The 26,662-nt window shown below is 39.1% G+C and overlaps 1 protein-coding gene across 1 annotated transcript in view; it reads right to left on the reverse strand.

Annotated features, from left to right (window-relative positions):
• Nucleotides 1–1,575: 1,575 nt before the first annotated feature.
• CPB1 (carboxypeptidase B1) overlaps nt 1,576–26,662 on the reverse strand; it is a 36,596-nt gene continuing 11,509 nt past the window's right edge. The window contains exons 4-11 of the mRNA XM_006063130.4: nt 21,392–21,491; nt 21,202–21,303; nt 20,253–20,354; nt 17,441–17,551; nt 17,264–17,354; nt 15,890–16,092; nt 3,472–3,556; nt 1,576–1,763 (exon numbers count right to left, since the gene is read on the reverse strand). Of these exons, the coding sequence (XP_006063192.3) occupies nt 1,576–1,763; nt 3,472–3,556; nt 15,890–16,092; nt 17,264–17,354; nt 17,441–17,551; nt 20,253–20,354; nt 21,202–21,303; nt 21,392–21,491 (982 nt within the window). The remainder of the gene's footprint in view (nt 1,764–3,471; nt 3,557–15,889; nt 16,093–17,263; nt 17,355–17,440; nt 17,552–20,252; nt 20,355–21,201; nt 21,304–21,391; nt 21,492–26,662) is intronic.

A 26,662-nucleotide genomic window follows, 5' to 3' on the forward strand; every position in this document is an offset into this window, starting at 1 on the left:
TGGATCCATCTTCTAAGGATCCAAAATGCTTCTCTTTGTTCTTAGACCAGTGTTCCAAATCCTTAACCTGACCTCTAAACGTGCCTGATATGATCCCTAACTCTCTCCTCAACCCTTACACCTGCCCCATCTTCCCTCAATTCTCTGAGTTCCACCCTTTCTGGCTTTCTTCTTATAGCTTCTGCATAGTTAATAGTGCCTAGAAATCATACTCCATTCATCCAGATAATCATTCTACAGTTTTCAGCACTTCCTGAGATTTCTCCTCTACTTTAGATCAATAATATAAATTAAATCACTAGCTATTACATAATAGTTCAGTTCAGTCGCTCAGTCATGTCTGACCCTTTGCGACTCCATGAACCGCAGCACGCCAGGCCTCCCTGTCCATCACCAATTCCCGGAGTCCACCCAAACCCATGTCCATTGAGTCGGTGATGTTGCCCAACTATCTCATCCTCTGTCGTCCCCTTCTCCTCCTGCCCTCAATCTTTCCCAGCATCAGGGTCTTTTCAAAAGAGTCAGCTCTTCGCATCAGGTGGCCAAAGTATTGGAGCTTCAGCTTCAACATCTGTCCTTTCAATGAAAACCCAAGACTGATCTCCTTCAGGATGGACTCGTTGGATCTCCATGCAGTCCAAGGGACTCTCAAGAGTCTTCTCCAACACCACAGTTCAAAAGCACCAATTCTTCAGCGCTCAGCTTTCTTTATAGTCCAACTGTCACATCCATACATGACCACTGGAAAAACCATAGCCTTGACTAGACACACCTTTGTTGACAAAGTAATGTCTCTGCTTTTTAATATGCTGTCTAGATTGGTCATAACTTTCCTTCCAAGGAGTAGGCGTCTTTTCATGGCTACAGTCACCATCTGCAGTGATTTTGGAGCCCAGAAAAATAAAGTCAGCCACTGTTTCCACTGTTTCCCCATCTATTTGCCATGAAGTGATGGGACCAGATGCCATGATCTTAGTTTACATAATAAGTTAAATCATTATTTGTTTCATGTCTGTCATCTCAAATGGCCTATACAACCATTGAGGGCAGGTATGTTTTCTTTCTTTTTTGTTGCTCGGTCCTCAGTTGCTTAGCAAAGTACTTGGCATGTAGTAACTACAGCTCAGAAAATAACTTGAATGAGCTGACATGAAACCTAAACTATGATGGGATCATCTCACCTATACCATATCTTACAGTCCTAAATTTCTCCTACTTCTTCCTCATCAGCCCCCCACTATAACCTGGACATCTCTGCAATCTGCTGTGATTGTCAGTACCCCAATGACTTCAACTCCTTGTAGGCTGACCTACCTCATTGGTTGTGCACAGCTTGCTTAGTCATTTGTTCATATCTTTCCCCCCCAAAGAAGCAGACAGTCTGTCAGGTTTTTCAGTTATCCTGATTCATTTTTATTATGATCAATATTAAAGATCCAAGTAGCATAATAGACCCAGAAGCTTAAAAGAAAGATGAGGATCTGGAAAAAAAACCTCCAGGCCCACAAAAGTAGGAATTCAGGATAGAAGAGAAACAGAGAGAATATTCAGAAATCAAGCTCTTAGCACTCTGGCTCAGTACAGATGTTCCAGGACATAGCTGGTAACGTATTTGATGGCCAGCATTGTCTCCTCACAGGTTGGCTGGATCTGGGATTCAGGGAGGACAAAGCCGTATCTACCTTTATCCCGGAGTTCAAATGTGAAGGAATATTTGATTCCTTGGTCATAAGCCCAGTCATCAGAGCCCCCAGAAGCAGGATCTGAAATGAGCAAATCAAAGGGGAGAAAACAATTTAAATCTAGGAAGGAGATTTAAAATCATGCCAGCTTTCTTTTATAATTACAAATGTTTCATTGAACAAAATAGTACAGGTAGGGAAATTTTCTAGTCATCAAGATCACAAAAGCTATGGGGGCTGTTTTAAAGATTAGTCCAATCTTATCTCTTGGTAAGATTACCTCTTAGCTCTACATGGTAATAGTGATGTGTTTAATACTTCAGGATGTAATCAGTTTTATATATTTATATACTCAGTGTGCTTCTATGCTGTGGTAAACTATCACATAGTGTGTGATTTGTTTACAACATATATATAGTTCCTGGGAAAATAATGTGTATCTTCTAGAAAAATAAGGGAAACTGCATGATAATTGGTGAGAGGAGAGGACTCTGAGCCTCGCTGAAACTGTACTGAATGATGAAACTGGAGCAGCTTAAGGGCAGAGCTGGGTCTTCATTTTTGTTTCTTTGGGCTCCAGCATATGGCCTGGCATAGATTGGACATCATTCAATTATTCATTCAGTGACAGTTATGGTGTCATTCATTTATTCAGTCACTTGCTCATTCATTCATTCATTCAGTCCACAGTTGTAGAGTTTTCATTGAGCAGCAGGCCATGTGCTCAACTTTGGAAATACTAGGACAAAGGAAAGACATGGCCCCTGCCCTCCAAGGGCTTATGGTATAATGGAAAAAGAAACCTCGCTGAACTGGCCTGAATAAAGCTTCTATGAAGTTCACAGTATGTGAATAGATGAGTTATTTCTAATAGAACCCCCTTAAGAAAATAGTATACCCCATCTGACACAGAGAAGTTTAATAAAGGACAAGAATACAGAAAACTGTATTCTACATGGAGCTTAAAAAAAAAAAAAAAACCCTCATGATTGGAGCCTCTCCAACTGCATTGAAGGCCATTGATGGTGAGGCTGGCCATTTTCTCCCTTATATTTCTGGTCCTTTAAGGCCTGGGGCAGAAAAAAATCATGCAAAGGCAAATATATGTAGAAATTAGAAATGGAACCTGCAGTATGTTCCTTCTCAGTGAAATCACACTGTAGCACCCAAGGCCCTGGGCGCCAGCCTATAACTAACTCTTTTGCCATTTGCTTGCGCCCCATGAAAACAATTTAAGCCTGAAGTAGCCCTTTGAAACTTCAATCTGTTTAGCCAAGAAAACCTTCCTTCTATTGCTTTTCCCCACCAATTGTCCTTCCAGATAAAGCTTCTGTGTCACCGTCCTGGGAAACCGTTCCTGATACTGTGGGGTGTATTGGCTAGTCTTTGGGTGTGTTCTGTTCTCGTACATCCTTCTGTCTCAGCACTTTGCACCTGTGTGGCCATGAACTCTTCCTGCTTCCTTGCTGTGGGCTCTTGGAAGATTGCTCTGGTCTCCCTCCTTCCCTTTTCCTTCCCTCTTGCTCTCTCTCTGTCCTGGCTTCCTTTATCCATGGGCACCCCTTGAGGACTTGGCATGGGGGTAGATGCTCAGTAGATGTTTACAGAGAAATGTGTCCATGAGTTGAAAGGGATATTCCCTGCCCCCTTTTGTCTTCTAAACAGAAAACTGATTACATGTGTTATAACACATTCACATTCAGGCAAAAGTCACATGCTTTAAATGATAGAAAGGAAAGACTCTGGGGACCGTCTGTTGCCTTTGCACAGTTCTGAAGCCAAGACTTACAGATTGTTGAAGCTCCTGGGCCATAGGTGTACGTGGTGCCGTACAGCGAGGCCAGTTTTTTCACGGCACCTTTAGCTAGGGTGTTCTGCAAAAGAGTGGTATATGAGTGAAGAAATAAAGTGCACACTGACCAACAGACGCCTGTCCATTATTTCTAAGACGTCGAAGACGTATAAGTCATAATTCGGGTTAGTGTCTTAATCTTATTCAGTGCCCAGCCCCATTTTGCAGTGAATTTAGTCACACAATGCAAGTGATTCTGGTAGAAGGATGTCTTCCCTAACAGCCTCCCCAAGCGCCCAGGCTGAGCTTCCCTTTGTCTCATACACAGAGTGAGTCATATTGTGTCAGTACCATTAGCTACCCTCTAAGTTCTCAGTGACTTTTCCTGTCCTTTATCTCAGTGTTCCCAGGGCCTAATGCAGGGGGTGTTGCTCAGTGGTTGTGTGTACATACTAAGTCACTTTAGTCGTATCTGACCCTATGGACTGTAGCCCCATAGGCTCTTCTGTTCATGGGATTCTCCAGGCAAGAATACTAGAGTCGGTTGCTGTGCCCTCCTCCAAGGGATCTTCCTGACCCAGAGACTGAACCCTTGTCTCTTGTGTCTCCTGCATTGGCAGGCAGGTTCTTTACCACTAGTGCCACCTGGGAAGCCCACTTAATGGTTACTCAGTAACTATATTTTTGAAACTCTGAGGATGATAAGCACTCTTTCTACCACATTATTTGAGAATTAGGTACTTACATTTATTTTAAATCATTGTTGGAGTAAAATTTGCATGTTAGTCGCTCAGTCGTGTCCGACTCTTTGTGGCCCCATGGAGTATAGCCTGCCAGGCTCCCCTGTCCGTGGGATTCTCCAGGCAAGAATACTGGAGTGGGTTGCCATTTCCTTCTCCAGGGGATAGTCCCGACCCAGTGTCTGCATTGTAGGCAGACACTTTACCATCTGAGCCACCAGAGTGGACAATTTCAAGGAGGAGTGTAGTTAGGGTGGGAGATTTTTTTTAGAGTGAAAAATTAGAGAACACTTATTTTATTTCAAAATGCAGAACATTTCAATCCCAGAATTAAGGAAAGTAGTAAGTACTAATTTATTTATTTTTTCTTAAAAGCAGCATCACCTTAAGTTGCCCTCCTGGCCCCTACACTCAGTTCCTCAGGGAGAAGGGCTCTGCCTGCAGCTCCTTCCTGTTCTGTAAAGTCTCCAGTGTGCACTGAATCACTTGAAAAGCAAGGCTTGACTTAGCTGTCTGGAGAATACAGATTGGTGAATCTGATTGTTTACTGCAGGAGAATTAGACATAATTCATTCTGGCTATGAAACTAGCTGTATTTCATACTTTGGCAACATAATTGTCTTGTACATATGCCTGAAAAACTGTGAGGTTGGTGATGACATCAGAATAATTCCACTTTTTAAAAAGTAGGAACTTCCCTTACTCCTTGCTCTAATATTAAAACCAGTTTAGTAAAGTCTTAATTTGAATTGATGAGGGCATGACTGTAAGACTTTAAGAATTTCAGCTCCCCAAGCATGAATGCTTCACCAACCAAGTGGTAAATTTGAAAATTTAAAAGGAATTATAAATCATGATCTCAAGCCTGATTTTCTGGTCTGGTCCACTGAAATGATGCAATCAGTTTCTTGGAACTAACTTATTATTCTTAGAGTTTTGAGACAGAAACTTGAACTCAAATTTCAGGGTTTCACTTCCCCTTTTTCCAAACTGGTGAAATAATATGTGCTTTCTCATACTGTGTGCAGTCTTTCCTGTTGTTATCTAAAGGTACTGTTTCTGTAGTTTAATCTTATTCTAACCAGCATACTAGAGTTGGGTCTTCTCTCCATCCCTTAGTATAGGGTCTATTGCCAATTGAAATCAGAATACTCTAAACATTGCACAATACTCAGAATACATTTAAAACTGTCTTTTAGAGATGTGAAACATGGTGAGGTACTAGGTTTTTTTTGCTAGATAAACAGCATGTGATGGTTTACTCACTAAGTCGTATCAGACTCTTGCAACCCCATGGACTGTAGCCCGCCAGGCTCCTCTGTCTGTGGGATTCTTCAGGCAAGAATACTGAAGTGGGCTGCCATTTTCTTCTCTAGGGGATCTTCCAAACTCAGGAATTGAACCTGGGTCTCCTGCATTGTAGGCACATTCTTTACCGAATGAGCTACAAGGGAAGCCCTAGATCAACAGCATATGTCCTACAATTCTACAGTTTCCTTAACTTTTGATTCAACCAAGGAAATTTTTATTATTTATTTTTCTGTAAGGCAGAACCTCTGATCCTAAAGAACTCTTATTCCTTCTCTAGCTGCCTTCCTCAGGCTTTTCTTCTTTTCTGCTTTCCAACCCCACCTTAAGCCATGAATTCTTACTTTTAGTTAGTAGAAATAAGATTCTAATAAGTTCCAGGCATGTAATGTACAGCATTGTGACTATAGATAGCAAGCCTTCATTGAATACATGAAAATGGCTATGAGAGTAGAGCTTCAGTGTTCTCACCGTAACAAAATGACAATTATGTGAGATAGTATGTAAATTAATTAAACATTTTGCAGTATTTATATTATCAAATGATCACATTGTACACCTTATATTTACTTTATCTCCATAAATCTGGAATAAAGGAAATTCTTTACGATTAGTTCCAAATGTGAAAAGTTGTGATGATTTTAGGCAATTTAAGACAAGATTATTGTCATTATCTCTTGATCTCCTGCATGTCAGATGATCTTCAAAGTCTCTCTGTATTTTTATTGGTATAATGTAACATTTGAGTTATCTGGCAAAATCGAAGAGGCTTACTTGTGATCTGTTATCTCTTTTGATTGATCAACTTATCCATTTAGTCATAACTACCATTGAAGTAAAGTGAAGTGAAGTCGCTCAGTCATGTCCGACTCTTTGCGACCCCATGGACTGTAGCCTACCAGGCTTCTCTGTCCATGGGATTCTCCAGGCAAAAGTACTGGAGTGCGTTGCCATTTCCTTCTCCAAGGGATCTTCCTGACCCAGGGATCAAACCCAGGTCTCCCGCATTTGTAGGCAGATGCTTTCCTGTCTGAGCCACCAGGGAAGTCATTAGGGCCACATAAAAATGTTTGGTTTCCTTTCCTCAAAGCAATAACCAAGTGCAATCTAAGCCATCAGAGACAACTTTGGCAAACAGTTGCTCTGCCTCTGATGCTGAAACAATACCTAAGATTGATGTTAACTTAAAACAGCTGTTATTTTGCTCTTGTCACTGGTGTCCATTAAAGGAACATTTAGTTTCTGTCTCAGACTTGGCTTTCCTTGTCCTCAGTTGCTCTCTCATCTTGATATCTACCTCCTCACTCACCTTCTGACCATCCCCTCATCACCGCATCCTTGAATGGCTCTCTCACCTTCTCTCATGAAGTCTGGCCATGTATCACTTGCCATGCATCCCCACCTTCTTTCCAAGCCAAGTGGCCCTGAACTGCTTTCATTCTGTTCCCTGCCTCTCCTTACCTCCATGACTTTGGGTGTCCTTCTCCCCTTGTAGGAATCCTACCTTTTTTGTTTACCAGGGGAATTGCTGTTGTTCTTCCAAATTTAGTCTAAATGTCACCTTCTTTGCAAAGCTGCCCCTCTTCTTTGTGCGGGCTCACGTCTCCATCGGAGTTCCTATCACTCTGTGCTCTCATCATGTGTTTTTGCATCTGTTTGTCCTCTAGTGGAGCTCTTGATGGGGTGGTGGCTGGGGAGAAGGATTCTTGGCTGTTTGTTTTGTATCCTTAGCAGATTGCATAACACCTAGAACATGGTTACTCGATTGATTCTCTTCCCAGGGCTTCAGGTGGGCATGGTCTGATTGGAGGTGCAGAGTGCAGAGCTCTACAGAGGCTGGACTGTGACCCCCGCTCCTCCCCCCCAACCTGGGTGGAGATTAAGGATGCTTGTGGGGAGAGTGGTGGTACCATGTAGTAGTGGTTGATGGGCTAGCATATTTAGATATTGACCTCTACTATGCACTTAGCTTATTTCCTTTCATAAAAAAAGTAGAGTCTGTGGACCCTTTCTTTCAGCCCCTCTAAGGCCAAGAGACAAAAAAGTCAGAACAGACATTAATCAACCAAAATGTCATATTTTAAATTCCAGTTATGGTAACAAAAATCTCTGGAATCAGTGTGAGTCTTTTCTTTTGAAGAGTTCAAATACTTTCACAAATGTTACTCATTTATCTTCCCAACATTATCTGTCCACATTTCATCAACACAGAATTTTCTAGCAGAATGGAATGCCATGTGAGGCAGCATGCTAGGTGAGAATGTTCCAACCAAGCTGGAACCCTGCCTGCTAGGAATGGTAGAGAGAGAGGTGATTCCTGAATTTGCTAATATATTAGAGAAGGTAACTTCTTTTCCTTGTACGTTTTTGTAAAAAGGGACTAAGACAGCTGACAGAAGTGCAGCAGAAACAATGGTATATCAGAGACCATGATTCATATCTTGAAACTCTAATTAATGACACTTTCTATATAACCTGTTATTTAACGGAGACCTTACATCCTCAACGGGTTCAAAATAAGAACTAACATTTACATAAAGCCTTAGACTTTACAAAGAGCTCTTGCTAAGAGCTAGATATTTTTATCCCCATTTTACAGATAAAAGAACTGAAACTCAGAGAGGATAAAAGAACTTGCCCAAGGGCACGCAGCCCTGTAAGTGGCTGACTTGAGCTGGGTTCTTCTTGCTTTAAATCCTGTGCTCTTTTTCACTTCTCCTTGTGGCCTTGGAATACTTCAAAAGAAGTGTTGCTCGAGCTGGTTTTACCAATTGTAAAGAACAGAAGGAAGCTAAATATAAACCAGTCTGAGAGAAAACTTTGCTTTCAGTCAAGGCCAAACATGGCCAGCCTTTATTAATCCTTAGTTAGGCGTTTCCTAGCACATCTTATGCATGCTTTCTTTTGTCACTTGTCTTCTTAAAAAGAGGCCTTGGTCATAGAGCAAAAGACAGAGAGAGTCTAAAAAGTCACATCTAACTCAAAGCCCAAGAGACAAAGGGCCAACTCCTGTAACATCTCCCGAGGCTCTGAGCTCCAGGAGGCTGGTGAGATGAACAAGGCGAGGGTGATCTTTTTCAGTGACCTGCACTCCCACGTAACACGTGATCAGGAAGCCCCTGTCTCACGACTGTGCTCATGGTCCTTACTGCAACCTCAAGTGCACAGCCAGTGTCATGGCAGCGGGGACTGCCTCTTCTAATCTTCCCCTGGCCCATTCTTACAGTACAAGAAAGCAGAAGCCCCACCCTGGCAGTGGGGTATACACCAGTGCAGAGGAGATTTGCTTCAGAACTTTGTTTCTAACTTCAAGTCCTGGGTTTAACCATCCCTCTGGGTGAATACATGTGATAATGGAAACATCAAAATGATCTGTCGCTGCAGTTTCCTTCCTTCTGTGCTGTGATCCTGGGTAACTTACACCAAGGGACCAGTGAGGAACTGAACTTTTGTAATTTTGGTGCAAAGGGAGAACCCCCCAGGGCCTACTAAGGCAGGGACTGAGGAGAAAGCCTACGGGACTTGAAAAAACCAATATGTTTCTGAGAAAAAGGAAGAGAGTAAACACTTGCAGGCTCTGACTGCAAAGCCTTGAGGTGGGGGAAAAAAAAGAAGATAAGGAGTAGCAAAGGATCTGCTTTAGGAGAACGGAGCCTGTCTATCTTGGCAGACCCCATGGGGAGCGTGGCAATGCTTTCACTGATGTAAACTAAATTCTTTCTGTGGCTGATCTAAATATGTGTTTTTTAGCTCTTTAGAATTCAAGTAAAATGTGAAGCATGAGTCAGCTGAAGCTGCAAAGCCCAGAATTTTTTTTTTTTGATGGCAGTGGTGGTCCTTCCAAATAAATGCTGTGTAATGGGGACGTACTGTCTTGCACTTGAGGTTTGTAGAAAATTGTAAACTGTGTGTGTGGAGGTGTAAGAGCCTGTGAAAGCCAAGGACTTTGGCCAGGAATGAGACTTTTCTTATCTTTGCTTAAAGTGGAGTTCTCAAGCTTGGTGCTTTTGACAGGTGGGCTGGGTCATCCTGTGTGTGGGGGTTGAACTGTGTATTGTAGGGGGTTGATCAGCCTCCCCTGGCCTCTATCCACTGCATGCCAGGAGCACTCCCACAGCTAAAACAATCAGCCCCCTCCCCGCACCCCCCACCCCACCCCCGCCCCCCGGTTAACATTGCCAAATGTCCTCTGGGGAAAGGGGAGGAGGCAAAAATCAGCTTAAAGTCAGATAAAAGATGTAATTATGTTAAAGAAGAAAGTATTGTAGAGAAAAAGAATGAAAAAGAAGACAACTGGTTTTCAAGATGCTCTGAATGCCTTGTTTTGTTTCCCTCTTCTGACCACAGTACAAATGCCTCCTCAGTACTGCTGCTAGGTCATTCCTGCTAGAAGAACACTTTGCTTCCAGGCTGGCTATAACCAAAGGCAGGTTACCCAGTTACATTTAAATTTCAGAAAAACAATGAATGTTTTTCCAGTAAAGTCTGTCCCATGCGCTATTTGGAACATACTTAAACACTAAAAAATTATTTGTTGTTTATCTGAAATCAGACATAACTGGGAGTCCTGTATTTGACCTGGCAGTTCTGTTTATCAGGTCACCGGCTCCAGGGCCTGCTGTGTGACACAGGGTTCATTCTGACATCTAGGTCCCTCCATAGCCTGGTTACCTCCCTCCCACTCTTCCTTCCAGAAAACACTCATAACAGGCTGACCCCTGTCTACTCCCTTCTTAAGGCAGGAACCACGGTTTCTGCTGAGCACTTAATAGGTGCTCCGTAGAATTTCTGGCAATTGCCTTATGAGTCACCAGACCCTGCAGGAGAATTTTAATAGGCCAAGAAGCCACTTTAAAAATGGTAAATCAGCAATTGTCTCTCCAGTCAAAGAAATTCTGCAGTTGTCATTTAAAATTCTTTTGTCTTATAAGTGAGATTAGAAATTTTGAGAAAGCTCCTGAAGCAAATGTGTGGTTCCAGTCCTATCTGCCTTGACTGCTGGCAGCCGGCCTGACAGACGGGCTCTGAGCCTGTTACTCTTGCTATTAGGCAGGGACACGGTAACAGCTGCGATAGAGCGTTCTCATGACCCTGTAATTGCCCATCTCCTAGTCACAATATTTCTTCCCTCTGATGTTTATCTCTAATCATAGTTTTGGTTTATGCTCACATGCTTGAGTGGAATAGTGGGTTTCTATCTTGGTGGCTCATTAACTAAAACTTCAATGAAGAGGTAGTGAGGTGTCACTGGGCTAGATGGTATTAGAGTTTAGAAATGGATTTCTATCTTTTGGTCAAGGTCAATAATTTTCCAGAAATTATTAGCCTGTCATATCTCTCCCGGTTTATGTATATATACCCATGAAGGGATGGGCCAGAATCATAAAGACTGGGCCCTGAGAAGTCAGAGTTCTTAGTGGGCCAGTGTAAATACTTAGCAATGTCCAGGGTTAGAAGTGATAATAGTATATTTGTGGGATAAAAGACTGTATTTAATGAAAGGTCTTTTACAAACTGGCTATATGGAACACCAGCATAGTACAAATCTCTGTGTGTGTGTGTGTATGTGTGTGTGTGTGTTTGGGAATTGGGACAGCCTAGAGAGTTCTTCTGTATCTGCTAGCACCATGCCCAACGCTGCCTCTATCACTGGTCTCGGCTCAGCTAAGCCTTCATTGTCTAAGCCGGAAAATGAGAAAGCAGAAACAGAGAAATTTCAAGATTCCCACTTGTGAAGTTCTGTTCCTGCTTTTGAATTTAGAAGTAGTATTATAGTAATAATTGTTGTTAACAGTGTCATGTAGCCCTCTTTGGGAGGAAAGTAGACCAAAGATTGTGAGATTTTCTATGCTTAATAAATATGGATATGGATTGGTTTGGGAGCCTTTTAAATTATGTCTCCTAGTTTTTATTTCCTCTGATGATAAAGAGGTAATATAAGTCAATATTTCATTACCCTTTAGAATTTTGGAGCTGTAAGTATATTCTTTTCTGAGTCTTAAAACTTCATTTGAAGACAATGATAGATATATACTGAAGTCAATACTGAGATTGGACAGTTTATGAAGCCACTTGAAAACTCACAGTACATCTTGTATTTTTTCTTTAAATAATTATAGAGTGTGTAAAAGCAGTTTGCTGTCAGGAGAGCATATGCATGTAAGATGCACTTATGTTTCCTCAAACTTTTTACTCATCTGCTGGAGATATATTTTCTGGTAGCCTTTGTAATCCATACTATTACTTCTGTACTTTTATTTCATTGGTCTTTTGCTTTCTCATCTCTGCCTTTTTTCCCCCCGAAAGTTGTCCTCTGATATGAGTAACTGTCATGTAATCTCCATGTAAGATCTTTCAGAAACGCAGCCATATACATTTTTTTCACAACTCTGATATAAAAGGATTGCTGCTTATGGTATGTTCTAACTTTGGACTGAAACTGCTAATGTTTCTGTCTAGAATAATTTCCTTCTGATTATTTCATTGAAGCATATTTTTTTGCTACAAATATGATCTTATAAGTTTAGATGTATAAAGAAAAAGAACCATATATATGCTAAAATCTGTATGACGGAATCTGCTTTACATTGCTTTAAGAAAATCTGAGTTATCTAAAATGTAGTGTGGTGCCAATAATTCATCTTATTAATCTTTTACTATCTTTTGTTTTCTAATAGTGGGGTCATATTTTTCTAATTGAGAATTAATACAGAGGCACTAGATTTGGGTGGAACATTCATCTTTCTAGGTCAAGACTTTTACTTTTTTTTAAAAATTGATATCTTTATTACAAATAAAAACAATGCAAAAGCCAGTATCTTTCTTATTTAGAGACTTGAATTCTCATTTGGCTATATATATGTTTGTAATAATACTGTAGGTATAAGTTATTCTAGCAAAATGTTCTTAGAAAGTAAGTGAATTGGATTGATACAAAATAAGAAAAAGACTGAAAGGATTTCTGGTTAACTATTCAAATGATTTGCATTATTTTGGGGTGCTAGATCCCAAATGAATCAAATAATCAAATAATATGAATCTCAGATTTTACTGATGGTAAAGGAATATATTGTTAATATACTGTATATTGTATATTGACAATATACAAGGCTGTATATTCTCACCCTGCTTACTTAACTTATATGCAGAATGCATCATGAGAAATGCTGGGCTGGATGAAGCACAAGCTGAAATCAATATGGCTGGGAGAAATATCAATAACCTCAGATATGCAGATGGTACCACCCTATGGCAGAAAGCGAAGAAGAACTAAAGAGCCTCTTGATGAAAGTGAAAGAAGGAGTGAAAAAGTTGGCTTAAAACTCAACATTCAGAAAGCTAAGATCATGGCATCTGGTCCCATCACTTCATGGGAAATAGATGGGGAAACAATGGAAACAGTGAGAGACTTTATTTTAGGGGGCTCCAAAATCACTGCAAATGGTGACAGCAGCCATGAAATTAAAAGATGCTTGTTCCTTGGAAGAAAAGTTATGACCAAGCCCGACAGAATATCAAAAAGCAGAGACATTACTTTACCAACAAAGGTCCATCTAGTCAAAGCTATGGTTTTTCCAGTGGTCATGTATGGATGTAAGAGGTGGACCATAAAGAAAGCTGAGCACTGAAGAATTGATGCTTTTGAACTATGGTGTTGGAGAAGACTCTTGAGAGTCCCTTGAACTGCAAGGAGATCCAACCAGTCCATCCTAAAGGAAATCAGTCCTGAATATTCATTACAAGGACTGATACTGAAGCTGAAACTCCAATACTTTGGCCACCTTATGTGAAGAACTGACTCATTTGAAAAGACCCTGATGCTGGGAAAGATTGAAGGCAGGAGGAGAAGGGGACGACAGAGGATGAAATGGTTGGATGGCATCACTGACACTATGGACATAAGTTTAAGTAAGCTCCAGGAGTTGGTGATGGACAGGGAAGCCTGGCATGCTGCAGTCCATGGGGTTGCAAAGAGTCGGACATGACTGAGTGACTGAACTGAACTGATTTAAGATGCTAGGCAAAAGTTTAGTCATAGAAAAAAAATTGTTGGAAATTTACTTTCAAATCAGTCTGTGTGATATAAGTGCAAATAAGTTTTGTATCTTATCATGCTAAGTATGCATGCATGCATGCATCTTATCACATATCTTATCATGCTCTAAAAAATGTAGGAAACAGCATGTCTTTTTCCTTGAATTTATTAGATTTGTGACTATACAGATAAACATCCAAGGTAAGATTATTTTGTAGTTTGGGTTTTCTTTTTGAGAATTCATTATGAATGTTTAACTTTTGTATAGTTCTGTTTCACTTCTGTAGAATTTAAAAACAATCTTGAAGGATATAATTTCTAGTATGTATTTTTTCTATTGCCTCTCTTTCCTTGATTTTAAATGGAGAAGTGATTCTTAGAGAAAAGTATCAGTGGATCACAATCTCTGGAGGGATGTAGCCAGAGTTTTTCTTGAGATTCTAATGGTAGAAATAACTTGATTCTTTTTTCTAAAGGACAATTTATAGACTTTTAGAGCAGTCCAGATACTAGGTTTTTATTGTATGGAGCCAGTGGGGCAAGAAAGTTTTCATCACTAAGTGTTTAAACTTACTCCTCAAATAAGAAGTATTGCAACATTGTGAAGCAGTTCCATTCCAAAGAACACTTTAAGCTTTTCTGTTAGCATTAGTCTTTTAGTGTTTATATATTTAAAACTAGTTATTAAGCAAACTGGATATATTAGCTATTGTTACATTTAGTGTGGTTTAGAATTTTAATATTAATATTTTATTTAGTAACTCATTAGTGCTTAGTTTTTATGGCTTTGTCTTTTTCTCTTTTGATGTGGTACAGTGTAAACATATTCACATGAATTAAGCAAGCAATGTACCCCTACTTCCTCTCCTCTGATGGCCAGATATCTAGGACTGAAATAAGGAGCTAACCACACTCATCTCTGAGATAGCAGGCTTGTGAGCACCCACTGTTGAGGATACTCACAGACTGAGCATTATTGGAAAACTGAAATATTTAATGGTTCCAAATAATGATGTTCTCCTTTGTTTTTTGGCTATAGGTAGGGAAAATGGGAAGCTTTTTGAAAAATAGCATTTCCCCCCTCCTTTTTTTTTTTAAAGAAAAGGACCTGGCCAACTATTAGCTATCAGTTTTCTAAGAGGTTGAGTTATTTTTCTGGTTTCCTCTTCACAAAATATTTATAGCATTACATATTTTATTTGGCCTCTGAAAGACTGAATCTGAAAGTACAAAACAACAATTTCCAGTTGATTAAGTTTTGGGTCTTTGAATTTATGCATTTAGGTAAGCCAAATATCTATGTCATTTTCTAAGTGAAATAGTTTATTTTTTGGCATAAGTCAAATGCTTTAAATCTTATACTTGTTCTTTTAGATCACTGGTTCCAACTTCTGATAGTCAGATGTTCATAATTTAAAAAAAGGTGTTGAAGGACTCACATATGCTTATTTTTTGAACAATTATGCAGATATACTATATTTAACATGAATATTATAAAACTCATTATTTAACTTTTCCCGTGATTGTATCTTGACTCTCCAACAAGATTGCTAATTCTTAAGGTAGGGATACTTAATTTTTTCTCATATCTGCTGCTGCCGCTGCTAAGTCGCTTCAGTTGTGTCCGACTCTGTGTGACCCCATAGACAGCAGCCCACCAGGCTCTCCCGTCCCTGGGATTCTCCAGGCAAGAACACTGGAGTGGGTTGCCATTTCCTTCTCCAGTGCAGGAAAGTGAAAAGTGAAAGTGAGGTCGCTCAGTCGTATATGACTCTTAGCAACCCCATGGACTGCAGCATAGTAAAGACCTATTCACATCGTTTGTTCACTGATTGATTTATATCTGTTTCTCACCTAATCCAACCGTGAAATAGGCATTTTAGGATCTTATCATTTAGCTCAACATCAACCAAATGTGCCTAATTCCTATTAACATCTGCCATACTCTGTCTATGTATGTCAAATCCAGTTCAAGGCAGCTTGATAACATTAACTTTCTGATGAAGATTATGTATGAAGTGAAGGAACTTTGTTGATTACCCCACATGCATCTGAAATCATCATATATGTCAGCGTTGTGGTGAAGCAGGAGGAAGTTTGGAAGATTAGTGAATGAACCATATGTTGGGGATCATTCTCTGCATGAAAATCATATTTCTTCTAGCCAGTATATCTAGCCAATTTCAGATTCCTTGTAAATTTGTTTTGCTTCTGTTACCAAAGTTCAACCATGGACCTTCCAGAAATTGTATAATTTTTTTCCCCCAGGAATAGAATTAAAAAAAAAACAACTCAATAGCAAAATACTGTATCTACCACCATGATGACTTACCAACTCAACATTGTTCTTGGGGAGTTTGTAATCATAGGAGTAAGGATAGAGCATCATCTGAGAGTAAGAGTGGATTGTCAGATACGCTTTGATGGAAGAGAGGTGGTTGCGGATGAAATCAGCCACAGCCTTGGTCTCTTTTTCAGACTCTGCAGCAGATCCACAGTAAGTTTCAGAACAGGGGTTGTTAGAGGCTCCAATACCTGGAAAAACATGATGCTGTTAATGGCAAGTGGTCATCCACTGATGTACCTACAGGGTGTGTTTCAAAATTTCAAACTACAGTGTTAGAGAGTTAAAAAAATAACTTGTTTTCACAAGTGTTTTTATAATCATCCCATATATGTATACATTATAAAGTATATATACTTTTAGTCACAAGATTATGGTGCTTTTAAGCTAACAGGGTAAAAAGTTGCATGCAGAATCACCAATATGTCCCTGTGTGCATGTGTGTGTATGCTCAGTCTTGTCTGGTTGGAACCCCATGGACTGTAGCCCGCCAGGCTCCTCTGTCCATGGAATTTCCCAGGGAAGAATACTGGAGTGTGTTGCTAGCTTTTCCTCCTTGGGACCTTCCACTCAGGGATCAAACCCACATCTCTTGCGTCTCCTGCATTGATAGGCAGACTGTTTGCCACTGGTGCCACCTGGGAAACCCTAATGTCCCTCAGTTCAGTTCAGTTCAGTCACTCAGTCGTGTCTGACTCTTTGCGACCCCATGAATTGCAGCACGCCAGGCCTCCCTGTCTATCACCAACTCTCAGAGTTCACTCAAACTCATGTCCATCAAGTCGGTGATACCATCGAACCATCTCATCCTCTGTCGTCTCTTTCTCCTCCTGCCCCCAATCCCTCCCAGCATCAGAGTCTTTTCCAATGAGTCAGCTCTTCGCATGGGGTGGCCCAAGTACTGGAGTTTCAGCTAATGTCCCTGTGTAGTACTAAACAATGAGATCAGTATAGTATAAGAAAACTAATAAGTAGGGGACAAATACCTTTGAGAAGTTTCTGTGTTACTGTAATCGTTTACTGAGAGTTGAATCACAAAATTATAATTCTATCATATTTTTGTTTAAATAATATTTAATGATGATTTCCTCTAGGTTGTACATCCCACAAATAGTAGGATTATGTCTGGTTTGTTCAGTCTTATGTTTCCAGCATCTAGCACAGCTGGGAACACCATAGAATAGGCAATGCATCTTTATTGACTGAATATATAAACTGGTTATTGTCTGTGCTTTTAGAAACCTGGAAATTGAAAGTATAACATTTTATAGTTTTTCTTGTTTTTGACACTGTTGTGTTTTCCTGTTATTTTACTTCCTATGCTTTTCACGATGCAAGTGAAATGGCCAGTCTGATACTTACTACACCAACCAGCATCAAAATTTCTGTTGAGGTCTGTGCCAGTGCAAGTAGATCCAGCCCTGGTGGAGCGGGTCTTCCTCCACATTCGGTTCTGAAAGTGCAGTGTGTGGTTAGGACAAGTATAACAGAACGGCTAATTTTAATTTTATCAGCCCCTCTTAGTATTGGTTCTTATACCGTGGTCCAGGTGTAGATGTAGCCGTCAATATTGACCACAGGCAAGACATAAAAGTCTAGCTTGTCGAGAAATTCTGTAATGTGGATGTCACGTCCATAGGTCCGAACAGCCTGTGTACAAATTACAAAGCAGAATTTTATGGAAAATGGTATGCATTATGCACTGAAATTTACATAGACTGGACAAATGTTGACTCGGATAACAAAAGTGGTTACCCTTTTTGAGGTAGAGATTATTAATATTGATAAAAAGCAAATAGCAAAGTATTACTAATAGTTCTGTTAAAAATAGTTTCTGATTCTCTGCTTCTAAGTACTCGGTTTTATCCACACATAACTCATTTAGATATTATTTTTATTTTAACTTTTTAAAGATGGACAAAATTGTAATAAAATTAAAAACTTTTAAAGAACATAAATCCTTATTTCCTTTGGAATAGTAATTGCAATAACTTTTTTTCAAAGTTAGTAGGATATGAGAGTAAGGCCTATTCCTAGTAAGTAAGGAATGTCTGTGATGGCTTTGCATGTTCCTTATACTATCATCTAAAAATTTGTTTAATTTTGATGAGACTTCTTGTAGATGGTTTCACTAGAGGAAGCGTCTGACATGGAAGAAGAACGAAAAGGCCTCCTCCCACTGTGAAGAGAGATCACTCTGATGGGTTTTGGAGAGGTTCTCACTAAGTCTCCAAATTGCATGATGATGGAAGTCTTTTTTTTACTCCCCTTTCTTGAGAAAGGAGCTCTGTTAAGGGTCTAGCTCTTCCTGCTAAGTGATGTGGATATTTACGTATGAATGAAGGAGCTTATATTGATTTATTATATTCTCTTAGTCACAGTTCCTCAGCCCCAGGATCATACCAAATTTACCTTCAGCTCTTCCCTAGGCTTGCTTGAATAGATTTTAAAACATTTAAGGCTTCTATGTAATAATGGTTTTTAAATACTCTTTGTGGCTCTACACATGTATGTTTATTAAAATAATGATAAAGCATGTGCTTTTTAGGTTGGAGGAGGTATAAAGTAAGTTTTGTTGGTGGTCTATGATTGGAGGTAACCAAAGTAATGATGAAAGTTCTTTCTCCTAGAGAGCAGATGGTGAGTGTGCATGCTAAATAGCTTCAGTTGTGTCTGACTCTTTGCAACCCTATGGACAGTAGTCTGCCAGTTTCCTCTGTCCATGAGATTCTTCAGGCAAGAATACTGGGGTGGGTTGCCATGCCCTCCTCTGGGGGATCTTCCCGACCCAGGGGTTGAACCCATGTCTCTTGCATCTCCAGATTCTTTGCCACTAGTGCCACCTGGGAAGTCTTGTAGATGGTGCAATAACTCACTGAAATTAAATGGTGCCAATCGGACACAGAACATGTCTAGAAACCAAGAACCTAACGAATAGACACAGAAAATGCTTTACACAAAAGAAAGTATATTGTATATAATAATATTCTTATATTTTTAAAGTACTTCAATATTTTAAATGTAATTTTACTTTTGAGATAATTTTAGAAACTTATGGAAGAGTTGCAAGTACAGGGAGTTCTCATATACCCTTCACCCAGGTTCCCCAAATGTTGCCATCTTACATAACCATGGTACAAAGATCAAAGTGAAGCAATTAATAATGGTACAGTACTATAAACTATAGACTTTAATTCGGATTTCACTATTTTTTTTTCACGAATGTCCTTTTTCTATTGTAGGATCCAATCTAGGCTCCCACATTGTATTTGGTTGTCATATCTCCTTAGTCTCTTCTTATCTGTGACAATTCCTTTGACTTTTCATTATGACTTTGACATTGTTAATGAGTACTGGTCTGGGTATTTTATAGAAGGTCCGTCAATTTGAGTTTATTTATTTATTTTTTAATGATTAAAAGGAGGTTGTGCATTTTGGGAGAGAATACAAAAAAGATGGTTTATCTTCTTAGTACATACTATCAGGGGTTACATGATATTGATTATATCTTGCACTGGTGATGTTACTAGTGTTGTTAACCTGATCGCTTGGTTAAGGTAGTCACTGCTAGGTTTCTCTACTGTAAATTTTGCTTGTGTAATATAGTTTAATACATTTTTTGGGGAGATGCTTTGATGCTGCAAATAACCTATTTCTCTTTAAACTTTTACCCCATAATTTTTGTTTCCATCTATAGGTTTTCATGACTTATTTATTATTATGGTGCTCTAATAATGGCTTTCTGTTTTGCTCATTTGTACATCCATTAGTTGTAATTCTTCTATAAGAAAGAATTGTTCCTTCCTTTTCTTTCTTGACTGCATTATCTTTTTATATCATTTATGGGCTTATGGATATTTAAAAGGATTTTCACATATATCTTACCTTGACCTTTATAAAGGAGTGAAAAACAGTATCATTTACAGTAGGGGCTTCTATGTGTTATTTTCTTTTATTCTGAAGTATACATTGATTATTATCTAGGAGGTAATGGTCAAGTTAGTGGATTACCCACAATCACACTTTTCAATGACCTATTTACTGTACTTACTACCTGTTAGCCTTTTTCCCAAAGGTGGGTGAGAAAATTAAGATGAGTGAACTAATACAGTTATGTAAACTTTAAAAATAAAATAAAATTAAAAAAAAATTCAAATAAATAGAATTTGCTAACTGTTTTAAAATTTGCCTTATCAAGTTTTCTAGGTGACCTTTATAGCTTGGAACTTGGACCTATGATTTTTTTTCTGTGCTGCTATTCTCTTTTATTATAGCTAATTTATAAGGGATTGATTGAAATAAAAAAAATACTTTCTACTTTACTCTGTCAGTAACCATCCTACATACTGACCTCTCTGACAAACCACTGGCAAAAGGCAGGGGAAATCCACTCTCTGGCATGGAAACCGCAGTCCATGAAAATGGCAGGCTTATTTGATCCAGGTTTGCCAACCTATTGCAAACAAAAGGAAAAGGAAGACCCTGATTCATCACATTCAGAGGTTAACATTCACTACCTGTCTGGGCTTTGGACTCCACTGGTAACACTTGACAGCAACAAGATATATATTCCATGATTAAATTAAAACATAATACTTGCACAGTGTGTTCTTGCCTAGAGACACAGTGTTTGAGCTGGAGGCTTACATGGCTGTTTGTTATTTTTATGAAGCTTGACAAGCTTATATTTTAAGAAGATGCTTGATTACTCTGTTTAATTGTACTCACATGGAGGTTATTTTCTATTGCTATTATTAGGTGACATGACCAAGACAACTGGATAAGTAATTAGAAGTAATCATGATTGTTGCTAATATTGTAAGTTTTTTTTCTTTTCTCCCACTTATTCCTTGTCTTTTTATTTTCTTCATTAGAATTGCATGATAAAAATGGCATTAGAGGACGACAGTAACAAATTGTTGATATGCTGTGTAATGTTGTCTGATAGACATGAAGTTTATGAACCTCTTTAGCAAGTGGATTTGCAAATAACATCTGGGAGAGGAGAATTTCATCAAGGTAGATGATCATTTACATTGCTTACAGGAATGTGGTTAAATTTATAGGACTTCTCCTATTTTATTGCATTTTTTCCTTTTGGATAAATCAAAATAATGATTTAAAAATTCACACATGATAAAAGAATCTGGGTACTCTGTTTGATTCCCTGAGGGATTTAGGCAGAGAAAGAATTATAACAATGCTTGAGATGAACATGTCTGTGAAACAGATGTTACTGTGTTAGAATTCATTGATTTAAAGTACTCAGACATGGCAAGGTTATGGTTAAAAAGGATTACCTTAAGGAGGTATATAGTGTTTCCTAAAAATGTAGTTCCGATGGCACTGCGAGAGATGAGGTCTGGATTTTCACTGGCGACTTGTTCAGTCCATGCCTCTATCTACCAAATGGAACCATTGATGGATTAATGTGACATTCTCAGTTCAGTTCTCAAGGCAATGTCTGTCTAAATCACGTAAACTTCATACCGTTTCCCAACTGTTGTACTTCTCGTAACTGTGTCCAGTAGTGCGGACTCTGCTATCAAACTGAGCCTCCAGCATGGATCTCAGGTTGCTTATCAATACCCTGTAATAAACCAGAGGAAGCGCTCCTGTGAACATAAGCATGTTTCCCAGTGAACATATGCAACAACCCAGAGTCTCTGCTCATCAGATGTGTCCTCTGATTATGCTCTTCAACTTCAGCTCCTTGTCTCAGAAAGTGAGTAAATCATTGAGAAGGGTACCAGAGAGTATGAGTAAGGCAGGCTCTTCTTTGGCCCAAACTTGTTTGGCTGTCCTTGAACCTTAAATTTGAAAAATGATTTCCTTGGTATCTGGGGCACTCTGGGTCAGGGCCTTGGGCTGCCACACAAAAGCATGCCCTCAAGCCTACCTATGGTCTTTCTTGCTCAAGACTTCCCTTGTTTTAGCACTGAAAGTCCCATGTCCCAGTAACCTATTCATTCCCAGGAAAATTGGGACATCCAGTCACCTGAGGCCTTTTTTTAGGTTTTGAGAAAAACACCTCAATGGGTGAAAATTCAGAAATATTAATAAGCTTATAAAGATTCATTAGACAAAAGAACAGTGAGTTTAAAGTACTAGCTTCCGCTTGTCTTTCTTTTGGCATGTTTAAAGTAATCTAAGAGTGGTCCTGTAGCAAGGTAATATGAAAATTGCTGACAGAAGTTTTGAGGCCTGCTATTTCCTGAAAATGATTATTCGGGTGGAAGTGTGTATTATGAGGCAGGGGTGAAGGTGTGGGTATGTGTGACTTTGACTTTGTAGCTTCTGAGTGGAAAGTGTATTTCGAAGGGACACAATTTTATGAGCATTAATATCCTTGGTCATAGCAATGTAAACATTATGGGCAGTAGCTAGCTTGCAGAAACTTCTATTATCCACAGTCAAGCCTTGAAATGTTTTTATCTGACACACGGAGAATTGTAGCCGCACATCAAAAGTCTTCTCCTCTGACTGCCCCAAGGGCATTCTGATGAAGTATGTCAGGGACATTCTCTGAACCTCCCTCCTGGTCTCTCCTTCATTTGGTTAACTTGGGTGTGAACTTGCATCTGTTTATGGAAAAATGCAGTAAATCAGCACTCAATGGTATGGATTTCCTAGCAAGAAGGAAACACCGTCATAAGGTCTTAACTCTCTTAAGTAGTATTAAAAAAATAAAATGGAAAAGGAGAAGAGTTTAAAATTTATTCTGTGGAAAGAAAATTTCCCAGTAAGCACAACCATCGGTACTTTGTTAGTGTATTCATTTCTACGGCCGCTGTTAGTTAGCACAAACTAAGTGGCTTAAAACAACATGAATGTATTATTTTATGGTTTAGAAGTCCAGCACAGGTCTCGCTGGGGTAAAAATCAATGTGTCCACAGGGATGTGCTCCTTTCTGGAAGCTCCAGGGGAGAATCTGATTCCTTGCCCTTTATAGCTTCTAGAAGCTGCCCACGTTCCTTGGCTGTTTGCCCTGCTCCATCTTCAAAGCCAGAAACAGCAGCTCAAGTCCTTCTCATGTTTCATCACTCTGACCTCCTCTTCTGCCTCTCTCTTCCTCTTGTAAGGACCCTGTGATTACTTTGGGCTCATCTAGAATGCTGTGCTGTGTGCTGTGCTCGGTTGCCCAGTCTTGCCTGACTCTTGCGACTCCTAGCCTACCAGGAGTCTGTAGGCTGCCAGGACTGTAGCCTACCAGGCTCCTCTGTCTATGGGATTTTCCAGGCAAGAATACTGACTGGAGTAGGTTGCCACTTCCTGTTCTAAGGGATCCTCCCCACCCAGGGATCAAATCTGTGTCTCCTGCATTGGCAGGTGAATTCTTTACTACAATGCCAGCTGGGAATCCTATTTATTTAGAATAATCTACCTATTTTAAGTTCAGCTGCTTAGCAGCCTTAATTCCATAGCAACCTTAATTCCATCTACATTCTTAACTTTTCTTTGCCATTAACGTAACACATTCAGATGTTCTAGAGATTGGAATGTAGTCTTTTTCATGGGGTAGGGGGGAGTCATTCTGCCTGTTATGGTTAGGAACAATGATTTTAATAAGTGTTATAATTAGTTAAGTTAATTATAATACCCAGTTGGATTGTTAGGAAATAGGGTAGAATTAGAAAGAATCTAGAGTTAGAAATCAAAAGATCAGGGTCATGGTTTTACCTCATATGCAGATTGGTTTCAGCAAAGTCATTTGATCTCTGGGCCTTACTTTCATAATTTTTATAATGGGGTATTTGGTTACTTGGTATTCAGTGTCCTTTTCAGTTCTAAAATGCAATAACCTGACTCAAATTCATAGGTCTTGGTCATTTATATAGATTTTTTCAAGGTTTATGGAAAAAAGTTAAACTATAGTAAAGTTGCCAGTTATGGGCTTCCCTGGTGATTCATACCGTAAAGAATCTGCCTGCAATGCAGGAGACCCAGGTTTGATCCCTGGGTTGGGAAGATCCCTGGAGAAGGGAATGGCTACCCATTCCAGTATTCTTGCCAGGAGAATTCCATGGACAGAGGAGCCTAGCAAGTTACAGTCCATGGGGTCACAAAGAGTCAGACATGACTGAGCGACTAACACTTTCACTTTTTCACTTCACCATCTTCATAAACTCCAGAGAAGCAAGCGTCTAGAATAGAGATGGTTTAGGAAAATGATTTTCAAATGTAACTAAAAACTAAAAACAAGCAAAGCCAAAGCAAGCAAAACAAAAACCTTGAAAACTAAAAATCAGTAGGCAGAAACCTTTAAGAAAACAGCTATATTCCAAGATCTTCAATTTGAAAGAACAAATCCTGCCTGGTAAGTATAAGCTTCTCTAACAGAATGGCAAAACTAAAAATACAAGAGGAAATGGTCAATGACATCCGCTTTCCCTTTATCAAGATTTTCCATTTTCAGTGAACAAGTAAAATAATCGTCTAGGTCACATGGCTTCTTAATGGGTGCCCAGAGAAAAGAAATCATAAATTAATTGCTCCCAGCCTCAGGACATTCAATAGATGTTTGTATCTAAGACCATAACCATGGTGATTTCTGACCTACCACGAACCAGCTCTAAATGGAGTAGGAAGTAGGGTTTCCACAGCATGTTGCAATATCTTTACTTTTTCATCCAATCTTCAGATTCAAATTATTTGGGAGAATAAGTGACTACTAGGAGGTTGGTGTTTTGTTTGGTACTAAAAGGAGACATTCTGTTAGAGTTATTATTATGTTAAATATTAAACATTTTCATCAATAATCAAAACAAAGAAGCATAATAAAACCAATTAGATTTAAGATGACACCCAAGAGTAAAAGTGTCCTCTAGTAACTTACAAAAGACTTTCAGAATGAGGTTGAAATGTGGTGCTGAATTTTGCCTGAAGGTAGGGGATTGACCTTAAATTAGCCCTTCCAGCCCTATGATTATTTGATTTTATTAGATTTAGGATAAAGCACTACTTTAGCTATATTACAAAATATTATTACTAAATAATGAGCTTATATTCCAGGAGATTAAAACAATGCCTCTTAATGTAACAGGGACTGCATTACAGCTCCAAAGTACAGAGGTATGTACACTATTTTATACTTTTGTATGTTTCTTTTGTAGCGCTATGCAACTTCCTTTTTTTTTTTTTTTTAGTATGCATGCAAATTAGATAACAGACTCCCAGCAAAGCAAGAAACACAATGTCTGAGAAGGAGAGAAATGACAGTTTTCTCCTCCTTTTAGATTCCTGAAAATGGAGTATTTGGTCACTTCCCAGAATACACACCCATTGCCGGTGAAGAACATTACTGTGTACACATTGTTATCCAAGGACACTTTACTATTCAGATCTGCAATATGCAGAAAAATGTTACAGATAGAGAGTAACAATCCGTCTCTTCCTGGATTGGGTAGGATACAAACCCACCACAAGTTTCTATCAACGTTCAGAACCGTAAGTGTGAGATTTACACCATCCAATTCTTAGTCTTTGTGTACCTAGGGTACAACATAAGCATTTAAAAATATAATTATTTTTCTTGGTGCACACATTTTGAATTTTTTTCCCATGGTAATTCAGAATCTGATTAAAACTACCAACTGATGCAAGTCTTGGTGAAGAGAGCTAGAATCACTGAAAAATCTGAAAAGCTGTTTTGGTGAAACGTGTGCAGTAAATGGTTCCTGTTACATAGAAAGTGAAAGTGTTAGTCGCTCAATTGTGCCTGACTCTTCGTGACCCCATGGACTGTAGCCGGCCAGGCTCCTCTGTCCATGGGATTCTCCAGGCTAGAATGCTGGAGTGGGTTGCCATTCCCTTTTACAGAGGATCTTCTCGACCCAGGGATTGAACCTGGGTCTCCTACACTGCAGGCAGATTCTTTACTGTTTGAGCCACCAGGGAAGCCCGTTATATGGAAAAACTGCAAATTCTTGCTGGCAGGAAACCATCTAAATACACATTAGCTACCATATAAGGTAATAATGGGATGCCCAGGGACTGCTTGCATCCCTGGCAAAGATAATGCTGGTGTGCTTCTACAGGATTTCTAGGGACTTATTATTAGTTAATATTTAGAAAATTATAAGCCACTAATGTGCTAAGCAAAAATTAACAAGATCTTAGTCCTCAGGGAACATCCTGTGTTCTACATGAGACAGCATTCATACACAGTTCCCCAAAAGTTTACCTGGTCTAAAAGTGCATGAATTTTCTACCTGCTAAAAAGAGACTGATACATGATTAGAAGCTGTTCTACCACTTTGTGATCTGAGTAGAATAAGGACATCAATTCAAGCCACTAGGGTTAGCTTATGGTCGCTGATCTTCCTTTTGTTTTTCTTGAAGGCTTTTAAAGAAACTGTCGTCTTTTTGAATATTATTGAAGGCTCCTAAAGGCTAGAATTTTAGAAGTCCTTCCTAGTGTAATGAAAAGAGCAAAATATCACAGACATGAATCTCAATCACATTTCAAAACTTACTGTGTTATATCTTCCTTTTAAAAAGATAGTCAATTTTTACGGTCATATTTTGACACTTCCCTCAGGCCGAAGCAGATAGCTAAGCTGTGTGAAGTATGATAATAGGGTTAAACAAAACAGTTTTTATTGACCTTTAGAAAATGTATATGTCCCTTTTTATACAGTAGTACAAATAGTAAAATAACAGCATTCACAGCAATAACAATGTCAGTTAAAATTTATTTATATATTGTTTAGTTTCATCTTCACAACAGCCCTTTGAAAGTGGTATTATATTTATCTTCA

The sequence above is a fragment of the Bubalus bubalis genome, chromosome 1 (genome assembly GCF_019923935.1).
Source record: "Bubalus bubalis isolate 160015118507 breed Murrah chromosome 1, NDDB_SH_1, whole genome shotgun sequence".
Taxonomy (NCBI): domain Eukaryota; kingdom Metazoa; phylum Chordata; class Mammalia; order Artiodactyla; family Bovidae; genus Bubalus; species Bubalus bubalis.